This window comes from Pleurodeles waltl, chromosome 10, assembly GCF_031143425.1.
Source record: "Pleurodeles waltl isolate 20211129_DDA chromosome 10, aPleWal1.hap1.20221129, whole genome shotgun sequence".
Taxonomy (NCBI): Eukaryota; Metazoa; Chordata; class Amphibia; order Caudata; family Salamandridae; genus Pleurodeles; species Pleurodeles waltl.
In genome coordinates, this window is record NC_090449.1 from 497,707,502 (window position 1) to 497,727,721 (window position 20,220).

Genomic DNA, 20,220 nt, shown 5'->3' on the forward strand with positions numbered 1-20,220 from the left:
GCAACAGTGACAGAGTGTAGCTGTGCAAGGTAGATTACAGTGTCGTAGAGTCAATTGGCATAGAGTGCAGTGTTGGCAGAATGGTGTACAGTGGAGTGGTGTAGAGTGCAGTTGTGTAGGGTGGAGTGGCCTAGATTGGAATGGTGTAGAGTGTACAGCAGAGTGACAGAGTGCACCTGCACAGAGTAGACTGGCACAGAGTAGAGAGGCATAGAGTAAAGTGGCACAGAGCAGAGTGAAGTAGAGTGGTGTAGAGTGGAGTGGTGTGATGTAGAGTGGAGTGGAGTGGAGTGGAGTGGTGTAGAGTGGAGTGGTGTAGAGTGGAGTAGAGTGGAGTGGTGTAGAGTGGAGTGGTGTAGAGTGGAGTGGTGTGGAGTGGAGTAGAGTGGAGTGGTGTAGAGTGGAGTGGTGTAGAGTGGAGTGATGTAGAGTGGAGTGATGTAGAGTGGAGTGATGTAGAGTGGAGTGATGTAGAGTGGAGTGATGTAGAGTGGAGTGATGTAGAGTGGAGTGATGTAGAGTGGAGTGATGTAGAGTGGAGTGATGTAGAGTGGAGTGATGTAGAGTAGAGTGATGTAGAGTAGAGTGATGTAGAGTAGAGTAATGTAGAGTGGAGTGATGTAGAGTGGAGTGATGTAGAGTGGAGTAATGTAGAGTGGAGTGATGTAGAGTGAAGTGGCAAAGACTGGACTGGCGTACAGTGTTGTAGAGTGGAGGGACGTAGAGTGTTAGAGTGGAGTATGCAAGGTGTGGTAGCACACTGCCATTACAGACAACACATGTTCATTTGAAATGACCAATACATTTCCATAGACATACAGTGTTTACTATTAAAACTATATAGCGCCCAAACAATATTGTGTGCAAATGGCATCACCTAGTGTATTGATTTGTTTTGATCACATTAAATTATTTGTTTCCAACCCACTTCAGAATTAACAAAAAAAATGTACTTCATGTGTGCCTTTCTAATTCATGTATATTCTGAAATACTTGCACAATTCATTTAAACGTTGTGTGCTAGAAAAAAAAGCTTTCATCTACTCCCAGTATTCAGAAAGATTGTCACAAAATGTCTCCCTTAGAAGCCAGAGAAAGAAAAGTAAACACCAAGTTGCCTTGGAAGAAGAGGAAGTGCTAATAGGCTTTTCTCCTTGGGAGGCACAGAATGAACCTGGACAACCTAAAACAAATAAAGCCAGCAAAGAGAAAGACAAAAAATGTGAGTTACAAACCACAAAGCTAATGAATGGTAAACAAAGACGGAAATGCTTTCCTATAAAAGGTTTCTGAAAGTCCTCAAGATGCCTTTAACAAACCAGACAGCTATGCTGTTTGGTAGGCTTTAACCTAAAACGCAGATGGCTGGGAAAAAATCCTAACACAAAAGTGGGCGTGGTGGGGTGGATGGGTAATGAAGAAACAGACAGGGACAGAGGGCTAAAGGGAAAAGAAGCAATACAGATAGGGAAAATGGCCTAAAAACCTAAGTATTCGTACAGGGTGCTAGAAGACAATTAAAAAAAAAAAAGCAAAGCTCCAAACACAGGACTAGTAGAAGACAAGTACTTGGTCAATGCTCTAGGGGAGGGCTAAACCTGACAAGAAGACATGATGCATGCATGCCATGACAAATGGAAACAAAGCAGGTGAGACCAACGTTGAAGCTTACCAATGGTAAGCTATGAGTGGGCTATAAGCCTGCTGATTGAAAACAACTTTTCTCGAAGAGAGCATATCCATTGTCTAGTCGTGAACTAAAAACAGGCTTCCTTAAGACATTCATTCATTTGCTTTGTCTGTGTTAAGGGCAGAGGGCACCTTGTTTTACCTATTGTGAGGGAAAGCTGCACCCAGGCTCTGTTCACACCATATCTATAACTATTCCTGAATTAACTGTGTTCTGATGTCACAATGGCCCTTTGATATGCAGCCATTTCTACTTGGCATTTTTCACGAACAATACTGCATTTCTAATGATTCAGAGATGACCTCTTGACTGTTATACTACACGTGCAACAATTCAGCAACATCTCCAGCTAGTTGTTGAATGGCAGTAAGACTCAACTTTTGAAATCAGCTCTGAAAACATTTAACTGACTCTACACAGCAAAGGTAACAAATTATTTAAGGATCTGAAAAAAACTGCACCAGTATTTTAAACAGAAAATTAAGATTCCTAACTAATTATAAATTGTTTAAATGAGCACAACCCAGTGGGAAAATCTACTATAAAAGGTGGGACGTGGTCAAGTCTGAGGCATAAGGGAAGGCATTCTAGATTGAGTGATGAGTTTGAAATCATGGGTCACGAGCAAAAGAGAAAAGGTAGCCTTCACTAAAGCAGTCAACAGGGCATTATAAGCATATGTAGTAGGTTTCATGGATACTTAGATAAGTTATGAATCTTTACTTGGGATGGTAAGAAATTCAGTCCAATGGGTTGAGGTTTTCATTTTAAGAAAAATGTTAAAGTAAGAGAAGATATCAAAAATAGAAAGGCACCTCAAAGAGGAGACATGGGCTGCAGCAAGGAACAATTGGTTTTCAATACATGAAGTAGGAACAAACAGGCCCAGAGGTACTTGCTGATGCATTAAGATTGTGATTAGCTTGCCAACCACATTTCACCTATCACTACCATCTTCCTAGATCTCCATCTCAAATACCACAACCTTTCTACCAGCACAGAGAGCTGGAAGCCTAGTAATCTCTACAAACAGCAAATAGCTACATAGTTGCAATGACTGTAAGAGTTGCTGCCCTCCCAACCCCCCTCCAATCAGTGGATTCAGTTACCCAGATCTCCTGTCCACACTCAGGCCAACTTTGAATATGTATCTCACCTATCTGCATCAGTCAACAAAACTTATAGAATCGTAAAACTGATGCATCTTTATCTTTCACTATTTAAAACAAAAGGAATTTATATAATTTAGCCCATCGTCTTCCACCACCAAGAAACAAATAAATACTTCTGCAAGACATAACAGGACTGTCTACCCAATTTGTATTAGATACAGACAATAAAAAACATATTGTCATCATCAAGTCCTTCAGCTAGAAATATGATTGCAGTGTTGTGCAAATCTCCCATATCCATCCCACACAAAAAACAAAAAGTGTTGAATTTTTCTAGAGTTGAACTTTGTAGCTAATGAACACCATTAGTGAAACATAAGAAATTAATATACATTGACTTTAACATTGTAAATGCTTAAACAAGGGCATGACAGAATCAAAAGTCAATCCAGCAAAGAAAAAGGAAAGGTTACTTAGCTATAACAGGATCCTTCTCGGGAATACTTACCCAATCATTAGTCAATCAATTGTCCCGCCCATGATTCTTAAGCACTTCAAATGATATGTATATTTATATATATGAGCTCATGTTAAAATAAAATACATCTTTGCATCCTTAAACCTTTTTAAAAGGAAAAGTGGGGCAAAATAAGCAGACAGACTGCAACAGCTGTAGTCTGAAAAACTAACAAGAGATTTGTAAAAGACGTTTATAGTCACTTTGTCTTAAATTAGTGTCTTTTTAGGTATAATTCACCTCTTTTACAACTTATTTCATAAAACCTAAATGACATTTGGCCTACTTACTCTAATATTAGGATGCAAAGCAGTTTGTTGATATTTTAAAACAAGCTATTCTACTTAAAAACGTTCTCTCGCGCTACACACACACACAAACACATATATATATATATATATATTATTTGAAAAATAAACAAACATTAAAGTATTGTTAGAGTTGGGTAAATAGACCATTGACAATATTAATGTATTGAGCTTAATTTTGTTTTAAAAAATGCACTTGTTAGCAGAGCTAACTATAACTTGAGCCCCCGCCATGCACCGCTTATGACCTCACTTATTACATCACTCATGACATTTTCAATGAAATCATTGATGACATCACCCAATGAGTTGCTAGTTTATTTTATAGTTTGCATAGTGGCGGAAAGCTACCATTTACTTTACAACTTAATTTTGTACAGTCTGTGACCAGGCCCTGTGACAATTCCCCACAGGCAGCCAACCCTACACTGCACATGGCCTTTGGCCATGCACGGCAAGAGGTTGGTTTGCAATAGTCAACCCACCCAGAGCCAGCGCTGTTGCATACTACAAACGTGGAAGGGGTCGGATGAAACAGGGAGACCTTGTAAGTGATTTGGCACCTCTGCATACTCGGCAGCAATTAAAAGGGAGAACAGTGAACTCTGCTTTCATAGCAGGTGAGGGCAGGAACAAACCCTACTCATCTTGAATAATTATTACAGAAGAGATTGCACTTCAATAAACCAACAATGCATTCACCTCCATCAAGAATTTCAGATTGTTTTTCAAAGTACAACTGCAGAGAAAACGCACTGTCCATCAGCCTGGAAAATGGTGGGTACACTGTTGCATACTACTCAAGTGAAAGGGGCGGGACTACAGGGACAGAGCTTGAAGGTGATTTGATTCCTTTGCGTACTCAGCAGCAATTAAAAGGGAGAACAATGGACTCTGCCCTTAGACCAGGAGACAAGACAGAAACCACTCATCTTGGACGGTCATTACAGAACAGATTAAACTCCAAAAAAATCAATGATGCATTCACCTCCATCAGGGATTTCAGATTGTTTTTCAAGGTACAGTTAAAGAGGAAACACACTGTCTATAAGCCTGGAAAATTTCGGGAACACAGTGGGATACTGCTTAGTGGAAGGGGCAGGGCCAAACGTTCACAGCTTGTGGACGATTTGGTACATCTTTTTTATTTTATTTTTTAAGGGAAGGTGTGCCACCCAGCGCACCCACCATAAACATCTTGGGGGCCCGCAGGAGCCACCCCACGGCCTTTGGAGCCCCAACTGGCTCCCAGCATGTTGCTGGAGCTGGCATTGTTCCTGCCCTCAGGGAGCAGCTATTGATGCTGCTAACTCTGGGAGGGAGCAATATATTGATCATTGTTCCTGCCTCCATCAGTGCAGGCAGGGAAACAGATCAAAAGTCTGCTACGAGTCGATGGGAGAATTTTCAAAGCTACCACCCGCTTGGAGAAGACTCTGTGTTTGCTCCCCCTTGGAGGGAGTTTTGAAAATGCTACTGCCAGACAGGAGAAAACAAGTCTCCTTACCGGTGCAGGCAAGGAAACTGCCATGTCCTGAGGGTGGGCTCCGCAGGATTCAGCAAGTGAGCTACGCACAGTGGATGGGGTTCCCAGCGATTAAAGGCTTAGGGAGGGGGACTGTGCAGCCTCCTCACCTCCTTTTTTGGTACTTTTAGACCGAGGGTGGGCTCCCTAGGGCCTATAATGACACGGGAAGCATGACCGCACTCACCCCTCCCCTTATAACATGCGGTCCTGGGGATGGGCTCCCTGGAGCCTATAATGGTTCAGGGTGAGGGACTTCACATCTCCCTCCCCTTATAAAATGCAGCTCCGGGGTGGGCCCCCTAGGGCCTATAATGGCTCAGAGACACAGTCCACAGGCGCCCATCCCCTTAAATATACAATGCAGCCCAGAAGAAGAAGGTTGCCTGGCTGCCATTTTGGTTTTTTTCCCCCCGATCCCACAGGAGTCTGCTGTGATTGCAGCAAAAACTTCAATTATTTTTAAATAATTTGGTCACAAGCGGGGTCCCTCTTGAGGACTGGAGTGGGGTATCCCTACACTGTCCCCTTATGTAAATTTTTTTTTTTTTTTTTTTAACTTTATGACAGGGGACTAAATCCCTGAGACCTATAATGGCTGACAGCAACATTTTTCTGATGTTGATAGCAGCCAATCAGAGTGCTCGCTCCCACAGGAATCTAACTTCCACAGAAGCGAATTTGACCAAGGAAAATAATACTCCCTAAGCCAAGCAGAATGCTCTATTCTTGAACTGATGATCGTGCAAGAGCCTCTCGCAGACCGTCCAGATATAGAAATATTTTTGACTCTTAATTTAAAAAAAAAAAAATACTTAATGTATTTACACCAAACCACAGAAAGCACAATCTGCGGACAGAGATCCAGCTTTCTATTAAATTTGGTGTAATTCCTTTTAGCAGTTTCTGCGGTAGAGCTTCTTAAACAAGTCTATTGCAAATGCACTGGGATTTGGGCTTTGAGACCCCCTTTTTGCTTGGCCTCCACTTGGTAGACCACACTGAAACTTTCATGCACAAACTAGTAAAAAAAGAAGTACCTTTCTAGAAGTTTAGTGGAAATTTGTCAAACCTGACCAAAGTTATTAGCAACACAAAAAACACTATGCCTATGGAACAGCTGACCTACCTATAACTAGTAACCTTTTTCCTTTACTTCCTCCTGTCCCTCTTTCTCTATTTTTATTTGGATTGTTTATTTTTTTTCTATATTATTTCTATATATTTTTTATAGACTTTTTATTTTCCCTCTTCAATCTCTTTTCTTTTACATTAGACCCCTTCCCTCTTTCCTCCCTCCCTTTCCCCCTCCTTTTCTTCGTTCCTTTTTTACTCTCCTTTTATTTTTTATTTATATTTTTTCTATATTTAGTATATATTTTCAACTTCTTTTCTTTTGTTTCTTTTCTTTCCTTTTAGTTACTATATTTTTTTTTGGTCTTTTTTCTTTTTCTGTATACCCCTCTTCCCCTTTCCCCCCCCCCCCCGATCTCCCCCCTTCTCCCCCTTTGTTTAGCCTAACTATAACCACCCAGTGGCGAATGCCACTGTGTGATATATATATTTATTTCTAAGTGCTCCGGTATTCCACTTGTGAGTGAGACAATTCAGTGCTTAAAATTATTAATGATAATCCACAGGAGGAGAACAACTAAGCGTTCGCCTCACAATTTGGCTCTAATGGTCTTTGACTCCTTTGTTCCCAAAGAGGACCAATACTGGTCTGGCATGGACGGCAGTGCATGAGACTGAAGCAGTTAATGTAGGGCTGTAAAGTCTTTGCTGACACGTTCAGCATGGGACAAATCATTTAAATAAAATTAATTTCTTGAGTGGACAGGCTAGGCAAATAGGCTACAGAGGAGAAGGATATTTCCAGCTCCCAAAGTAGTAGAACCACTCACAACCACTAAGTAATACAGATTCCCTAACAGTATCAAAAAGGTCAAGGTTCAAACCACAAATGTTTTAGACTATTTATTATACAAACGCTGTTGGTCTCTGTTCACTCTGCACAAATGATGAGCTCCCAAGGAGTAACAATATGCTGGGTTGCATCAAGTAAGGGAGGAAAGCTATGGATGTATATCATGCCACTAAAGCTTTGACTTAAGAGTCTACGTGTGATTTAGGTACTTTGTTTAACATATCAATGAATATATTAATAATTACACCTTTTGGTTCAATATTGTAGTGTTTTACTACAGAGCAGGAGACTCAGTGACAATAAGCAGAATATTGCAGAAAAACAGTTCAAACTACAGCAAATGATCAATGCAATACTGTAGCCTCTGTCTGAAAGAATAAACAATGGTACTGAATCAGAATTGAAAAATGTGCGGAGATGCAGGAAGACCAAACAACAGATGTACAACAGCACATTATGGACTCAAGAGCAGAGCTCATTAAAGTCACATCCCCCGTGATCACAAATGACATGCTCTTGTCCACCCATGCAAGGTATCACCCATACAATAGGTCGTGCTACTATACAAATGAAATGCTGTGTTGAGTGTCTCTACAGCCATTTGAGGTGCATAATAAAGACAAGCATTTGCAATGTAATAGGTCTTGCATTTGCTTGAGTTAGAGCTAGTGGCATTGTAAATTCATAACTGGACTTTTCTTGCCACATAAATTGTTCAACCCTGCCTCATAATTTTGTATTTTCCTCCCATATACTTCCAGTGGCCCTGCATATAATTAAAGCACTTCCATTTACCTTCTTCCTCTATCTGTAACAAACAAATGAAAATGTTGCCATTTAGCAACCTAATTTCAATCTGCCATGCTAATTCCTATATAATATCACTTCCACTACCCCACAAGCAGAGTTGCTGGCTAGCTAACACAATTGCACAAAAAAGCCACAAGAAAGCCACAGAGGACAAATAAACTAGAAGAGTCACCCAAACATATCAAGAGGGTTCAAACAGTCATCATGTAAAAAGGATGTTAAGTTGGCCTGAATCATGGTCCTAATTTTAATAAGGGTAGATTAGTAAAACATATACAATTATCATATAAACCTTTATCAGAAATACAATTTTGGCATTAGACTGTAATGCTCAAAACTGCCCCTTGAGGGCACCGTAACAAAAATATAATTTGTAAGAAACATTGTCATGTAACCATATTGTTAGCCCCTAGAGCGCATAACCCCATGATAAAAGCAGGAGAATGTAATGCAGTGTAACCATATACTTAGCCGCTTAGGGCATTTTTAGGGCTAGCAGGCCTACTGCAATATTACAAAAGAGGCCTTGAAAACAAAAGTTTTTCCAGCTGTAAAACAAAAGTTCTAGCATGAGAAAGCTTAAAAGACACTTAATGGTTGACACCACAAGGAAATAGAATTTGTAAGAAACATGGTCATGTAACTATATGGTTAGCCCATAGAGGGCATAAACCACACAAAAAGAAAATGGCAGAAAGTAATGCAGTTTAACCATGTATTTAGCATCTAGAGGATGTAGTGCATTACACATTTTCAGGAGTACCAGGCCTATAGCTAAGATATTACAAACAAGGCCCTTAAAACACAAGCTATTCCAAGCTGTAAATGAAAGGTTCCATCCATGAGAGCGTTTAAAAAAAAAAAAAACACTGAATGATGGAAGAGGTTATTATTTTTGAGTCCCCACTAATCTAGTGTGGGGAACAGATATGACCTAGACAGAAAGAGTGCGTCATGCTGAATGTTTTGGTGGTGGTCCGACTGTCCTAGGCCCACCACAGGATGAGTTATGAGTTAAAATGTTTTGTAAAAGGAATGCACTACAAAGCATTTTGGGGCAACTTTCCCAAGTGCAGTGAATATTACAGTATTGGCTCTCCCGCTGTGCCAGGAGAGCTGCTTACGCTTTGAGGATTTCTGTTTTACGTAAAGCATTTAATTTCAAGTGTTTTAAGGGGAGAGCTCCAAGAAATAACTCTGATTAGGTAACTGTGAACAATGTGACCAGCGTTCCAATACCGCCAATCGAGTTCACGCTGTTGTGCCTGTTCGCGCTGTAAGCGCACTGGCCACCTTGCACCTCGAAGGGAAGAGACAAAAGAAAAAATTGTTTGCCCATGCTGACGTACATTGACAATCGCACAATAATCAATGTAACAGGGGCAGTCTGCAAGGCGTGATAAAAACAGCTTCAAGGCAGGACAAACAAAGTATTTACCAATGACATCAAGTGATTTTTGAAAGGCAAGCCCAGGAACCAACGAAAGTGATGGATGTTGTTAAAAGCCCACAATACTTGCAACAGATCAAAGCGCTTGCACGCTCAAACTAATATAAATTAATTTACATTCAACTTAAAGATGGCAACCACCCACACTACTCTCCTTCCCTACTCACCAACGTAGGAGGACAAGACCAGCATCATGTTGACCTTCAAGCAGACTACACTCATCCAACTATAACCACTATATGACATCCTAATTAAAAATTAAAGGCTAATTTGCTGTATCTTAAATCAAACATATTAGACAGTGCAAATCCCAATGCATAACTCTAGTCATTAAATCACGGACAAACAAATACCAATGATTAGCTGGTCATTATAATGAATAGTGGGCGTATTTCTTAATAACTGTATGCATACCATAGTTAGTATATTTAATTGGTGTTGCATTTAATGTGACTACGCAAAACGATTGCCTTTATGTGTGGCTCTCAAGATGTGACGTGGAGCAAAAGGGGAAGATAATGTGAGACCTCAAAGCACATTAATGAAACAAACACTCCTAGTTCATGCACTATTTGACCCTTAAAAGCACAGTTTCGGCCAATACTTGAAAATGAACAACGAAAAGCAGCAGGGAGGCCCTTTGCAAGAGCAGCCCCTCATTTAACAAAGAAAAATGCAATTTTATATATATATATATATATATATATATATATATATATATATATATATATATATATATATATATATATATATATATCTTTGTAAACAAAGTGTTGTCTGTAAAGTAAAAGCAGGCATGCAGCAACCCAGTTTATCTACATAATCCTTGTAAAATATTTAATACATGCAATTCTAGTTTATGTGCCTTTTTCAAATGCTTTAACAAAAGCTATATTAAAAGCATGAACATCTACTGAAGGTACAATGTTAGAGGACCTTACCCAGTAACAAAATGTACTAACTTGTTTAAGAGGAGAGAGCTTGTCAGGTTATTACCAGACCAGAAAAGTCCACAAGCAGCTGCAGAATGGAGTTTAAGACACTTACTTTTGCATACGCCTTTCTGCTCTTCTCCAGAACTGGCAGGAAATCCTCCAAATAGTATTGTTTCACAGGGTACATAAAACCCGGCACGCGAACGATGGGACAGCCACCAAAGTACTGTGAAAATCGCTCATTGTCCCCAGTGGCACTCATCAGAACAAGACGCAAGTCTGGATTCAGCTCCTGGACCCGCTTTAGAAGTATGAGAAGGAAGTCAGTGTTCACATCACGCTCATGCACTTCGTCTACAATAACATGGCTGACCCCTTCCAGGCTAGGGTTCCCCTGTAGCTTCCTCAGGAGGATTCCCACAGTGCAGAAGAGAAGTGCCCCACCACGAGCAGGAAGACTGCTCTCCAATCGCACCTGGAAGCCTACGTTTTTACGAAGCTTGGGTCCTAATTCATGGCCAACCCTCTGAGCAACAGAGACTGCGCTGATCCGACGTGGCTGGGTGATCAACACATTGCAGTGTGCCCCTTCCTCCTGGGTGATGTAGTCCTCCAGAATGAATTGAGGTATCCGAGTAGTCTTCCCACAGCCGGTGTCTCCAGCAATGACCACCACAGGATGGTGTTTGATAGCCGACAAAATAGCTTTCTTGTGAGAGTCCACAGGCAGAATGTCCAGCTCCTTCCGTTGGAATGATGACCTCATTTTCCAACGATCAAGAAGGGTTTCACTGAGGAACTTTGCCTCCTGGTGTGACATGGGGTGATAAGAGCCCCCAGTAATAGCATCAGAGATTACACCAACATCTGTGTCTTCGTCCATGGTGTCTTCTTTGACAGACATCTGTTGTTCTGGTTCAGAAGAATCCAAAGGAAACTGAGCAAAAGAAGAAGAGAACAGTCAGAGATGTTGATCAATGCTGCCCTCAGATATACATTTTATCATAAAAAGAGGACTCTCCCGATTAAAAGTAAATGTACCTCAGATATTAACTTCAATATTTGGCGTTTTTAACAACATTCTGTATAAACAATTACTAAAATGTATTTTGTGAAAGTAAAACTGAATTGGACTTTTAGTAGGGATACCATACATATGCATCACCACCTAAACATCTGACTGCAAGAACATTTTTAGATACTGGGTGAGCAAACAGTCATTAAAACATGAGGCATATCAAGTATGGCTAGTTTTATTTTGTTTTGCGGAAATATTTTTATTGGCATTTATACAATATCAAGATGTGGTAATGGCAATTTGACACAGCAATGAGGAAATTAATAGTATGGAATTACAATCATTATCAATGTGCTGTCTTCTATCTCCAAGTTCCCATGCAGGTCAGCTCCCAGCATATGTATAACCTGGGGCTAGTCATTCAGTTAACATGTAAGAACAGTGCACTCCCCTAACCTCCACTGATGTGGGGTGACATCCCACCCAATCCTTCCCCCATTTGTGAGGAGTCCAACACCAGAATATGGCTATTTGCCTCTGAACTTTTGGCAGGACATGTAGCAAAATACAGATATAAATAAATTTGGCTCTCACAGAAATGAACACTTTCAAATTATAGAAACTAGGTGAGTTCATTTTCCCACAAATCTCCGAAAAGTAAATCTGCAAACTTTACACACTGAACAACCTACACACTATATAAATAATATTCACTATGTGCTCCCCAAATCTGAAATAAAGAAAACCCATATGAGATACTCAGCATCTCTTTGAAATACTTTAAAACCCACCTGAAACACAGCTACTTTCAAATATGTTTAACATAACAAAAATGTTCTATCTACACCGACTTAAGGATTACCAAGATTCAGGGTGTCTGTGCTTACTTCCTCCATTTAAGTAATATAAGAAATTTTGCAACCATCTCCTCAGCTTCCCTCTCGCTCTGTCTATTCCTACTCTTCACAGTAACACAGACAAAACCCACTAAATCCTTGTGCCAACTTTAAACTATTGCATATCATTATTTCTCTTCTAGTTAACCATATGGGGTAACTTTACAATGGCTAAATAATACATCACCAACACACAAGTTTTAATTCACCATACAATGTATATGTGGATATATATATATATATCCTTCAATCCTCCTGCTCACACCGACTGCTACCGCCTACGAAGCTGGTGCTCAGCTTCGGGTACAGGACCCGTACATATCAACAAATCTTCCTTTCTGTCATGCTCTGAAAGGAAGAGCCTGCACTCCAGACGTTTTTTACGCACCAGTTACTTTTATTTAATAACGAAGGCTGTACAAAGTTAAAGCGGAGTCATCAGTTTCAAAAGAGGCCTTAACCTTTGAATTCCCAGCCATGGTGAAATGGATTCTAATATTATGACACAAAAGATATGTTTAAAAAAAATACTTTCTACATTTTAACCGGTTCTGTGCTGGGGACGTAGCGGTTATGTCCTGCGGCACAGCGCTCCTGTTACGCCTTCGTACTGGAGCATGGCGCTAGCGCTCCCCCCGTGAGCCTCCCCCTCACCACTCCAGGGCAGGGATGGAAGAGGAATCAATTCTCCTTCCACCCCACCCCTCCACTCATCCAAGCCCCACCAGTGACGTCTGATGACATCAACGAGTAATCGCGCACTGACCTCATCAGATGTCACCTCCCATCGTGCTAGAAGCCACTGAGGAGAAACAGATTAGTTTTTTAATGGTACGGGGGCAGAGGAGGTCAGGGAGGCATGAAAAGGAAAGGTTTTTCCTCTCCTTTTCATGTCTCTCTGAGCATTCCTGCAGCATGGCCACTTAGTAATCGTGCTGCAGGAATACCCACTAGACACAAGGGATTTCTTTTTTGTGTGTTTATTCTTATAAGGGGAGTGACCCCTTTGGCAAGGGTCGCTGCCCAAGGGGGGGCATTTTTTCTAAGGTAATTTCTGCCCCCCTGTGGGCAGAAGCCATTATACGCCAGGGATGTTTTTAAAAATTATTATTATGTTTATAAGGGTCGCTCCCCAAGGGGAACGTTTTTTTATTAGGCCTTTTCTGCCCCCCCGGGGGGAGACAATCTGCTCCCCGTGGGGCAGAAACAGCTAGACACCAGGATAATTTTTTTGCGCCAATTTCACGCAAAGACAGCGACCCCTCAGGCAAGGGTTGCTCCCCTGGGGGGCAAATTTATTTTAGGCCATTTCTGCCCCCTTGCGGGCAGATCGGTCTATTTTTGCAAGGCCCACATGCCCCCAAGGGTGGCAGAAGGCCCACCAGAGACCAGGGAAGATTTTTAAATAAGAGCGTGGGGGTATGGCCATACCCCCCACTCCAAATAAATGGGGACAAAGTTGTTCTGCCCACCGGTGGGCAGATAGGGCAATTACTCCTGATCCACTCCCCGGGGGGGCAGAAACCTTACTAGATGCCAGGGAACTAAAACTAAAAATAAATTGTGGGATGGTGGCTACCAACCAGTATGGGCATGGTTATGCCCCCACCACAACTAAAGGGGGTAACAGTGTTTCAGCTCTCCCCCGCACACTAAAGCATATTATCCCAAGGCAAGCAAGAGGATATTTGATTATTTGGGGTTTTGGTTTTGCATTTGAGCCATGAGAGCTTGTCTAACTCTCAAAACTGTCCCACCTGGAATGGTGAGGGCTGCACTTTTTGGACACTGCCATCTAGAAAAACCTACGAGATATAGACACATCTGAAAACTAAACATATGGGCGAGTTCCAGGGTGGTGTGCTTCACATGCACCCGCACCATTTTTTTTACCCACAATGCCCTGCAAACCTCCAACTTTGCTTGAAATCACACATTTTCCCCACATTTTTGTGATGGAACGTTCTGGAATCTGCAGGAATCCATAAAATTCTTACCACCCAGCATTGTCACATCCTTACTGATAAAAATTCTGCCCCACTAGTCAGCCTAAAAACGTTTTTGTAATTTTTTTTTATCTGCCCTTTTGGGTCCACTTTGGTTGGTTCCCCCACATTTTCGACCTGTTTTGGCTCTTCCCTGTCACAGGCACTTGGCCCACCTACACAAGTGAGGTATAATTTTTATCAGGAGACTGAGGGGAACGTTGGAAGGTAGGAAATTTGTGCCGGTGCCGTGATTCCACACAGAAAAGTGAGAACATTTTGATTTTTTTCTTGCTGAATTTGAGGTTTGCTGAGGTTTCTGGGTAAGAAAACCTTGGGGGATCCACTCAAGTCACACCTCCTTGGACTCCCTCGGGTGTCTAATTTTCAGAAATGTCTAGGTTTAGTAGGATTCCCTAGATGGCTGCTGAGCCCAGGACCAAAAACGCAGGTCCTGTTGTGTAGCCATTTTAGTTATAGCTCCATGCACGTTGTTTTAACACACTACGCCACTGTGCACTTTAACCTAGATATATTTTATTCAGCTTCATCTTATTATTGTTACAATAACCATTTTTACGGTCTTGTTTTATTTTCCGTCTATCTGTTTTTGCCTAGGCCAGCACTCTGTTCTCAAACATGACATTCTTGATTACTCTGTGCTTCTTCCAAGGCTACAGCATGGTACATTGCCGGTGAACGTGGAAGAAGGTTAGTCGCCAACATTTGTAGAAAATACACATCCTTATGTAGCGACATTTTCTCAGAACATCAGTTGTGTTGTTATAAAAACACTTCCTTGTCCCTTACACGTTAGAGGGAGATACCAGCCAGTGAACAACGACTGTATGCTGATTGCTTCGCTACAGATGCTAACGTAGACCGCAGGCCTTTGCTCAGGTATGGGGGTTGAGGTCTTCCCAGGGGATCCCGAAGGGCAGAATTAGAGCTTAACATGTTGTGCTCTATCATAGCCTAGGTAGGAATTAGTCCATCGATCATAGTGACAATATGATAGCTTTGTTTTTATGCTTCACTCTTCTCGTCACAATTTTAATACTGTCATGTTGTGTCGTCCTGGTTATTGCAGCTCACGCTTTGCTATCTAAAATGCAGTTATTTTATTAAACTCATTATTGAAACATATACTGCCTCTGTTTGTCATTTATATACGAGACTGAACTGTTAATGAGCGAACCGGATGAGACCTGAGTGACCATGACTTCCCTGAGAAGCCAAATATGTCATGCGCTCGGCTGCCCAGTCATCCCTACCCGTAGGTGGAGATGAGGCACTGCTAACTAGCCGTAGCAAAGTCTGGATTGGAGCGACAGGTGTCACCTGCAGTAGGTAAGACTTCGTCTCCCACACCACAGGCGATTCTGACGCTAAAAAATCAGTAGTCTCATTAGAATAATGAAAGCCTACGCAACAGTCCCCACCAACCGCCCCACCCCCCAACCAGGAAAAACAGTTAATTTTGTATTTGATAATTTTTTATTTGTGTTTTGGGGCATTTTCTGTCACAGGCACTAGTCCTACACTCACAAGTGAGGTACCATTTTTATTGGGAGATGGGGGGGGGGGGGAACGCTGGGTAGATGGAAGTTTGTGGCTCCCCTCAGATTCCAGAACTTTCCATCACCGAACTTTGAGGAAAGTGTTTTTCTTGCCAAATTTTAAGGTTTGCAAAGGATTCTGGGTAACAGAACCTGATGAGAGCCTCATAAGTAACCCCATTCTGATTTCCCCTAGGTGTCTAGTTTTAAAAAATGTATGGGTTTTCTAGGGCCAAAATCCACAGCTAAGCACTTTCCAAAAAACACGTCACATTTCAATGTTATTATGTGATGTGTCCATGTTGCATTTCCTGTCATGGGCACTAGGCCTACCCACTTAAGTGAAGTACCACTTTTATCGGGAGACTTGGGGAAACACAGAAAAGAAGAACAAGTGTTACTGTCCCTTGGCTTTCGCTACATTTTTTCCTCCCAAATGCAAGACAGTGTGTAAAAAGACATCTATTTGAGAAATACCCTGTAATTCACATGCTAGTATGGAGACCCTGGAATTCAGAGAAGTGCAAATAACCACTGCTTCTCAACACCTTATCTTGTGCCCATTCTGGAAATACAAAGGTTTCCTTGATACCTATTTGTCACTCTTTATATTTTGCCAAATGACCTGCTGTATACCCAGTATACAATGAAAACCCATTGCAAGGAGCAGCTCCTTTATTGGCTCTGGGTACCTACAGTTCTTGATGAACCTACAAGCCCTATATATCCCTGCAACCAGACGAGTCCAGCAGACGTAACGGTATACTGCTGTCAAAAATCCAACATCTAAGGAAAAAGTTACAGAGTAAAATGTGGAGAAAAATGGCTGGTTTTTTTCCACCTCAAATTCAACATTTTATTCTTATTTCAGCTCTTATTTTCTGTAGGAAAACCTTTTAGGACCTACACAAATGACCCCTTGCTGAATTCAGAATTGTGTCTACTTTTCAGAAATGTTTAGCTGTCCGGGATCCAGCATTGGTTTAACACCCATTTCTCTCGCTAACTCAGTGGTCTTCAAACTTTTTAATGCCACCCACCCCCTCCCCCCATTTGAAAAATAGAAATTATTGGGTCCCCCCCTCAAAATCTTTCACAATTATTTTATAAAGATGGCAATGTTTAAATATGTCTAAACTTATTTGAACATTGGAGTTAAGTACTGTTACCTATTTAAAAAAGCAGAAACATCTTTCTGCTTAAAACAAAGCACTGTTATCTGTATAATGCTTCTTTAGGCCAGAGCCTGCACCCCCCACCACCACATCCCCCCCACACACACACACCTGGGATCACTTGAGGCCTCCGAGGAGGGCCCGAACTCCAGTTTGAAGACTAAAAGCACAAAAAATAGTAAAAATGGGCTATGTCCCAGTAAAATGCCAGAATTATGTTGAAAAACGTTGTTTTCTGATTCAAGTCTGACTGTTCCTGATAGCTGGGAAGATGGTGATTTTAGCACCACAAACCCTTTGTTGATGTCCTTTTCAGGGGAAAAAAACACAAGCATTCTTCTGCAGTCCTTTTATCCATTTTATTTAAAAAAAAAACATTTTTGCTGTACAGGGAGTGCAGAATTATTAGGCAAATGAGTATTTTGACCACATCATCCTCTTTATGCATGTTGTCTTACTCCAAGCTGTATAGGCTCGAAAGCCTACTACCAATTAAGCATATTAGGTGATGTGCATCTCTGTAATGAGAAGGGGTGTGGTCCAATGACATCAACACCCTATATCAGGTGTGCATAATTATTAGGCAACTTCCTTTCCTTTGGCAAAATGGGTCAAAAGAAGGACTTGACAGGCTCAGAAAAGTCAAAAATAGTGAGATATCTTGCAGAGGGATGCAGCACTCTTAAAATTGCAAAGCTTCTGAAGCGTGATCATCGAACAATCAAGTGTTTCATTCAAAATAGTCAACAGGGTCGCAAGAAGCGTGTGGAAAAACCAAGGCGCAAAATAACTGCCCATGAACTGAGAAAAGTCAAGCGTGCAGCTGCCACGATGCCACTTGCCACCAGTTTGGCCATATTTCAGAGCTGCAACATCACTGGAGTGCCCAAAAGCACAAGGTGTGCAATACTCAGAGACATGGCCAAGGTAAGAAAGGCTGAAAGACGACCACCACTGAACAAGACACACAAGCTGAAACGTCAAGACTGGGCCAAGAAATATCTCAAGACTGATTTTTCTAAGGTTTTATGGACTGATGAAATGAGAGTGAGTCTTGATGGGCCAGATGGATGGGCCCGTGGCTGGATTGGTAAAGGGCAGAGAGCTCCAGTCCGACTCAGACGCCAGCAAGGTGGAGGTGGAGTACTGGTTTGGGCTGGTATCATCAAAGATGAGCTTGTGGGGCCTTTTCGGGTTGAGGATGGAGTCAAGCTCAACTCCCAGTCCTACTGCCAGTTCCTGGAAGACACCTTCTTCAAGCAGTGGTACAGGAAGAAGTCTGCATCCTTCAAGAAAAACATGATTTTCATGCAGGACAATGCTCCATCACACGCGTCCAAGTACTCCACAGCGTGGCTGGCAAGAAAGGGTATAAAAGAAGGAAATCTAATGACATGGCCTCCTTGTTCACCTGATCTGAACCCCATTGAGAACCTGTGGTCCATCATCAAATGCGAGATTTACAAGGAGGGAAAACAGTACACCTCTCTGAACAGTGTCTGGGAGGCTGTGGTTGCTGCTGCACGCAATGTTGATGGTGAACAGATCAAAACACTGACAGAATCCATGGATGGCAGGCTTTTGAGTGTCCTTGCAAAGAAAGGTGGCTATATTGGTCACTGATTTGTTTTTGTTTTGTTTTTGAATGTCAGAAATGTATATTTGTGAATGTTGAGATGTTATATTGGTTTCACTGGTAATGATAAATAATTGAAATGGGTATATATATTTTTTTGTTAAGTTGCCTAATAATTATGCACAGTGATAGTCACCTGCACACACAGATATCCCCCTAACATAGCTAAAACTAAAAACAAACTAAAAACTACTTCCAAAAATATTCAGTTTTGATATTAATGAGTTTTTTGGGTTCATTGAGAACATGATTGTTGTTCAATAATAAAATTAATCCTCAAAAATACAACTTGCCTAATAATTCTGCACTCCCTGTATTTTGGCTAATTTCTTGGTCTCTTCCAGGGGTACCCACAAACCATGGGTACCTCTAGAATCCCTAGGATGTTGGAAAAAAAAAAAAAAGGACGCTAATTTGGCGTGGGTAGCTTATGTGGACAAAAAGGTATGAGGGCCCAAGCGCGAACTGCCCCAAATAGCCAAAAAAAGCTTAGCACAGGAGGGGAAAAGGCCTGGCAGCGAAGGAGTTAACAAGCAGTATACAGTAAACATAAATGTGTGTAAATCTCGTTGATAATTAACATAAATAAGTTCAAGACTATTGATTCATAATGAATATAATAGTCAAAATGTAAATGATACAGAAAGTAGAGCACCCTCTCAAATTAAAATTAACAATGAGGACTGAGAAAGATGGATAACTACAAAAAAGGCAGATTAAATATTACACATGTCTAGCCTACCATCTGTTGATACTTTCTCTAAATAAAAACAAGCCAAGGTCTAAAAAACAATTAAGACCTTTTCCTTCAACTCTTGGGCAGTCAGTAATTAGTGGACAGTATTTGTGTGGGCACTTGTCACCACTTGTGCCCCAAGGCCACAAAAACTGAACTTCAGCTGGACTGCCAAATTACTTTCTCTAGGCACTTGACTTTCTCAGGGTAGACAGGATGAGTAGGTCAGGCATACTCAAGGGGTGGAAGGTATTAGAAATTTAGATTCTAAATGACAGAGCAAATAACATTCAATAAAATCAATGTCTAGCCAGAATTTAACTTTACAGAGCGCACATCACATCATTAACAATTAAGTTGAACAGTAGTTAAACACTACAGGAAAAACTAGGATAGACAGAAAAATCCCTGAAGTTTCTAGTTGTTTCTGATGCAGACATACAACCTAAATAGTATTATAGCTCCTTAGTAATAGGTGTTAGATGTCTATTGATAGTGGCCTTGTGGGCAATGTTATTCAGGTCTCTAGCTATCAGCAATGGCTAAACTCACCTCCCAATGAAACAACAACAGATGATGGATGGAATGCAGAACAAATCAAACATTCACCCACAGTTACAGATCTGGATTTAATCCATCAGTTTTTTATTTTGCTTGCCATAGCATTCCAGTTTAGACCCAGCCATATGGAATTCAATCTTGACCCTGTTCCCCATGGGAATAGTCCAGCCCGAACTGCCGGGCCAAGTCTCACCATCCAAGGCATTTAGAAGTGAGAAAATCATTCAGAAGTCGTTACTGTGGTTGACTAATTCTCTGGTACCTGCCTGTTAGTAAGTTAAGGGTTAAGTTTAACAAAAGTTTCAACTGCCGATATCTTAGGAACAGAAAAGGCTAGAAATATGTTGAAGCATCAGGACAGTCCTCTCCAAATTGCAGAA

At 41.2% G+C, this 20,220-nt stretch overlaps 1 protein-coding gene across 2 annotated transcripts in view; it reads right to left on the reverse strand.

Annotated features, from left to right (window-relative positions):
* DHX30 (DExH-box helicase 30) overlaps positions 1-20,220 on the reverse strand; it is a 501,635-nt gene that overhangs the window by 209,312 nt on the left and 272,103 nt on the right. For both annotated transcript variants that reach the window (XM_069210866.1, XM_069210867.1), the window contains one exon: positions 10,387-11,211. In XM_069210866.1, the coding sequence (XP_069066967.1) occupies positions 10,387-11,211 (825 nt within the window). The remainder of the gene's footprint in view (positions 1-10,386; positions 11,212-20,220) is intronic.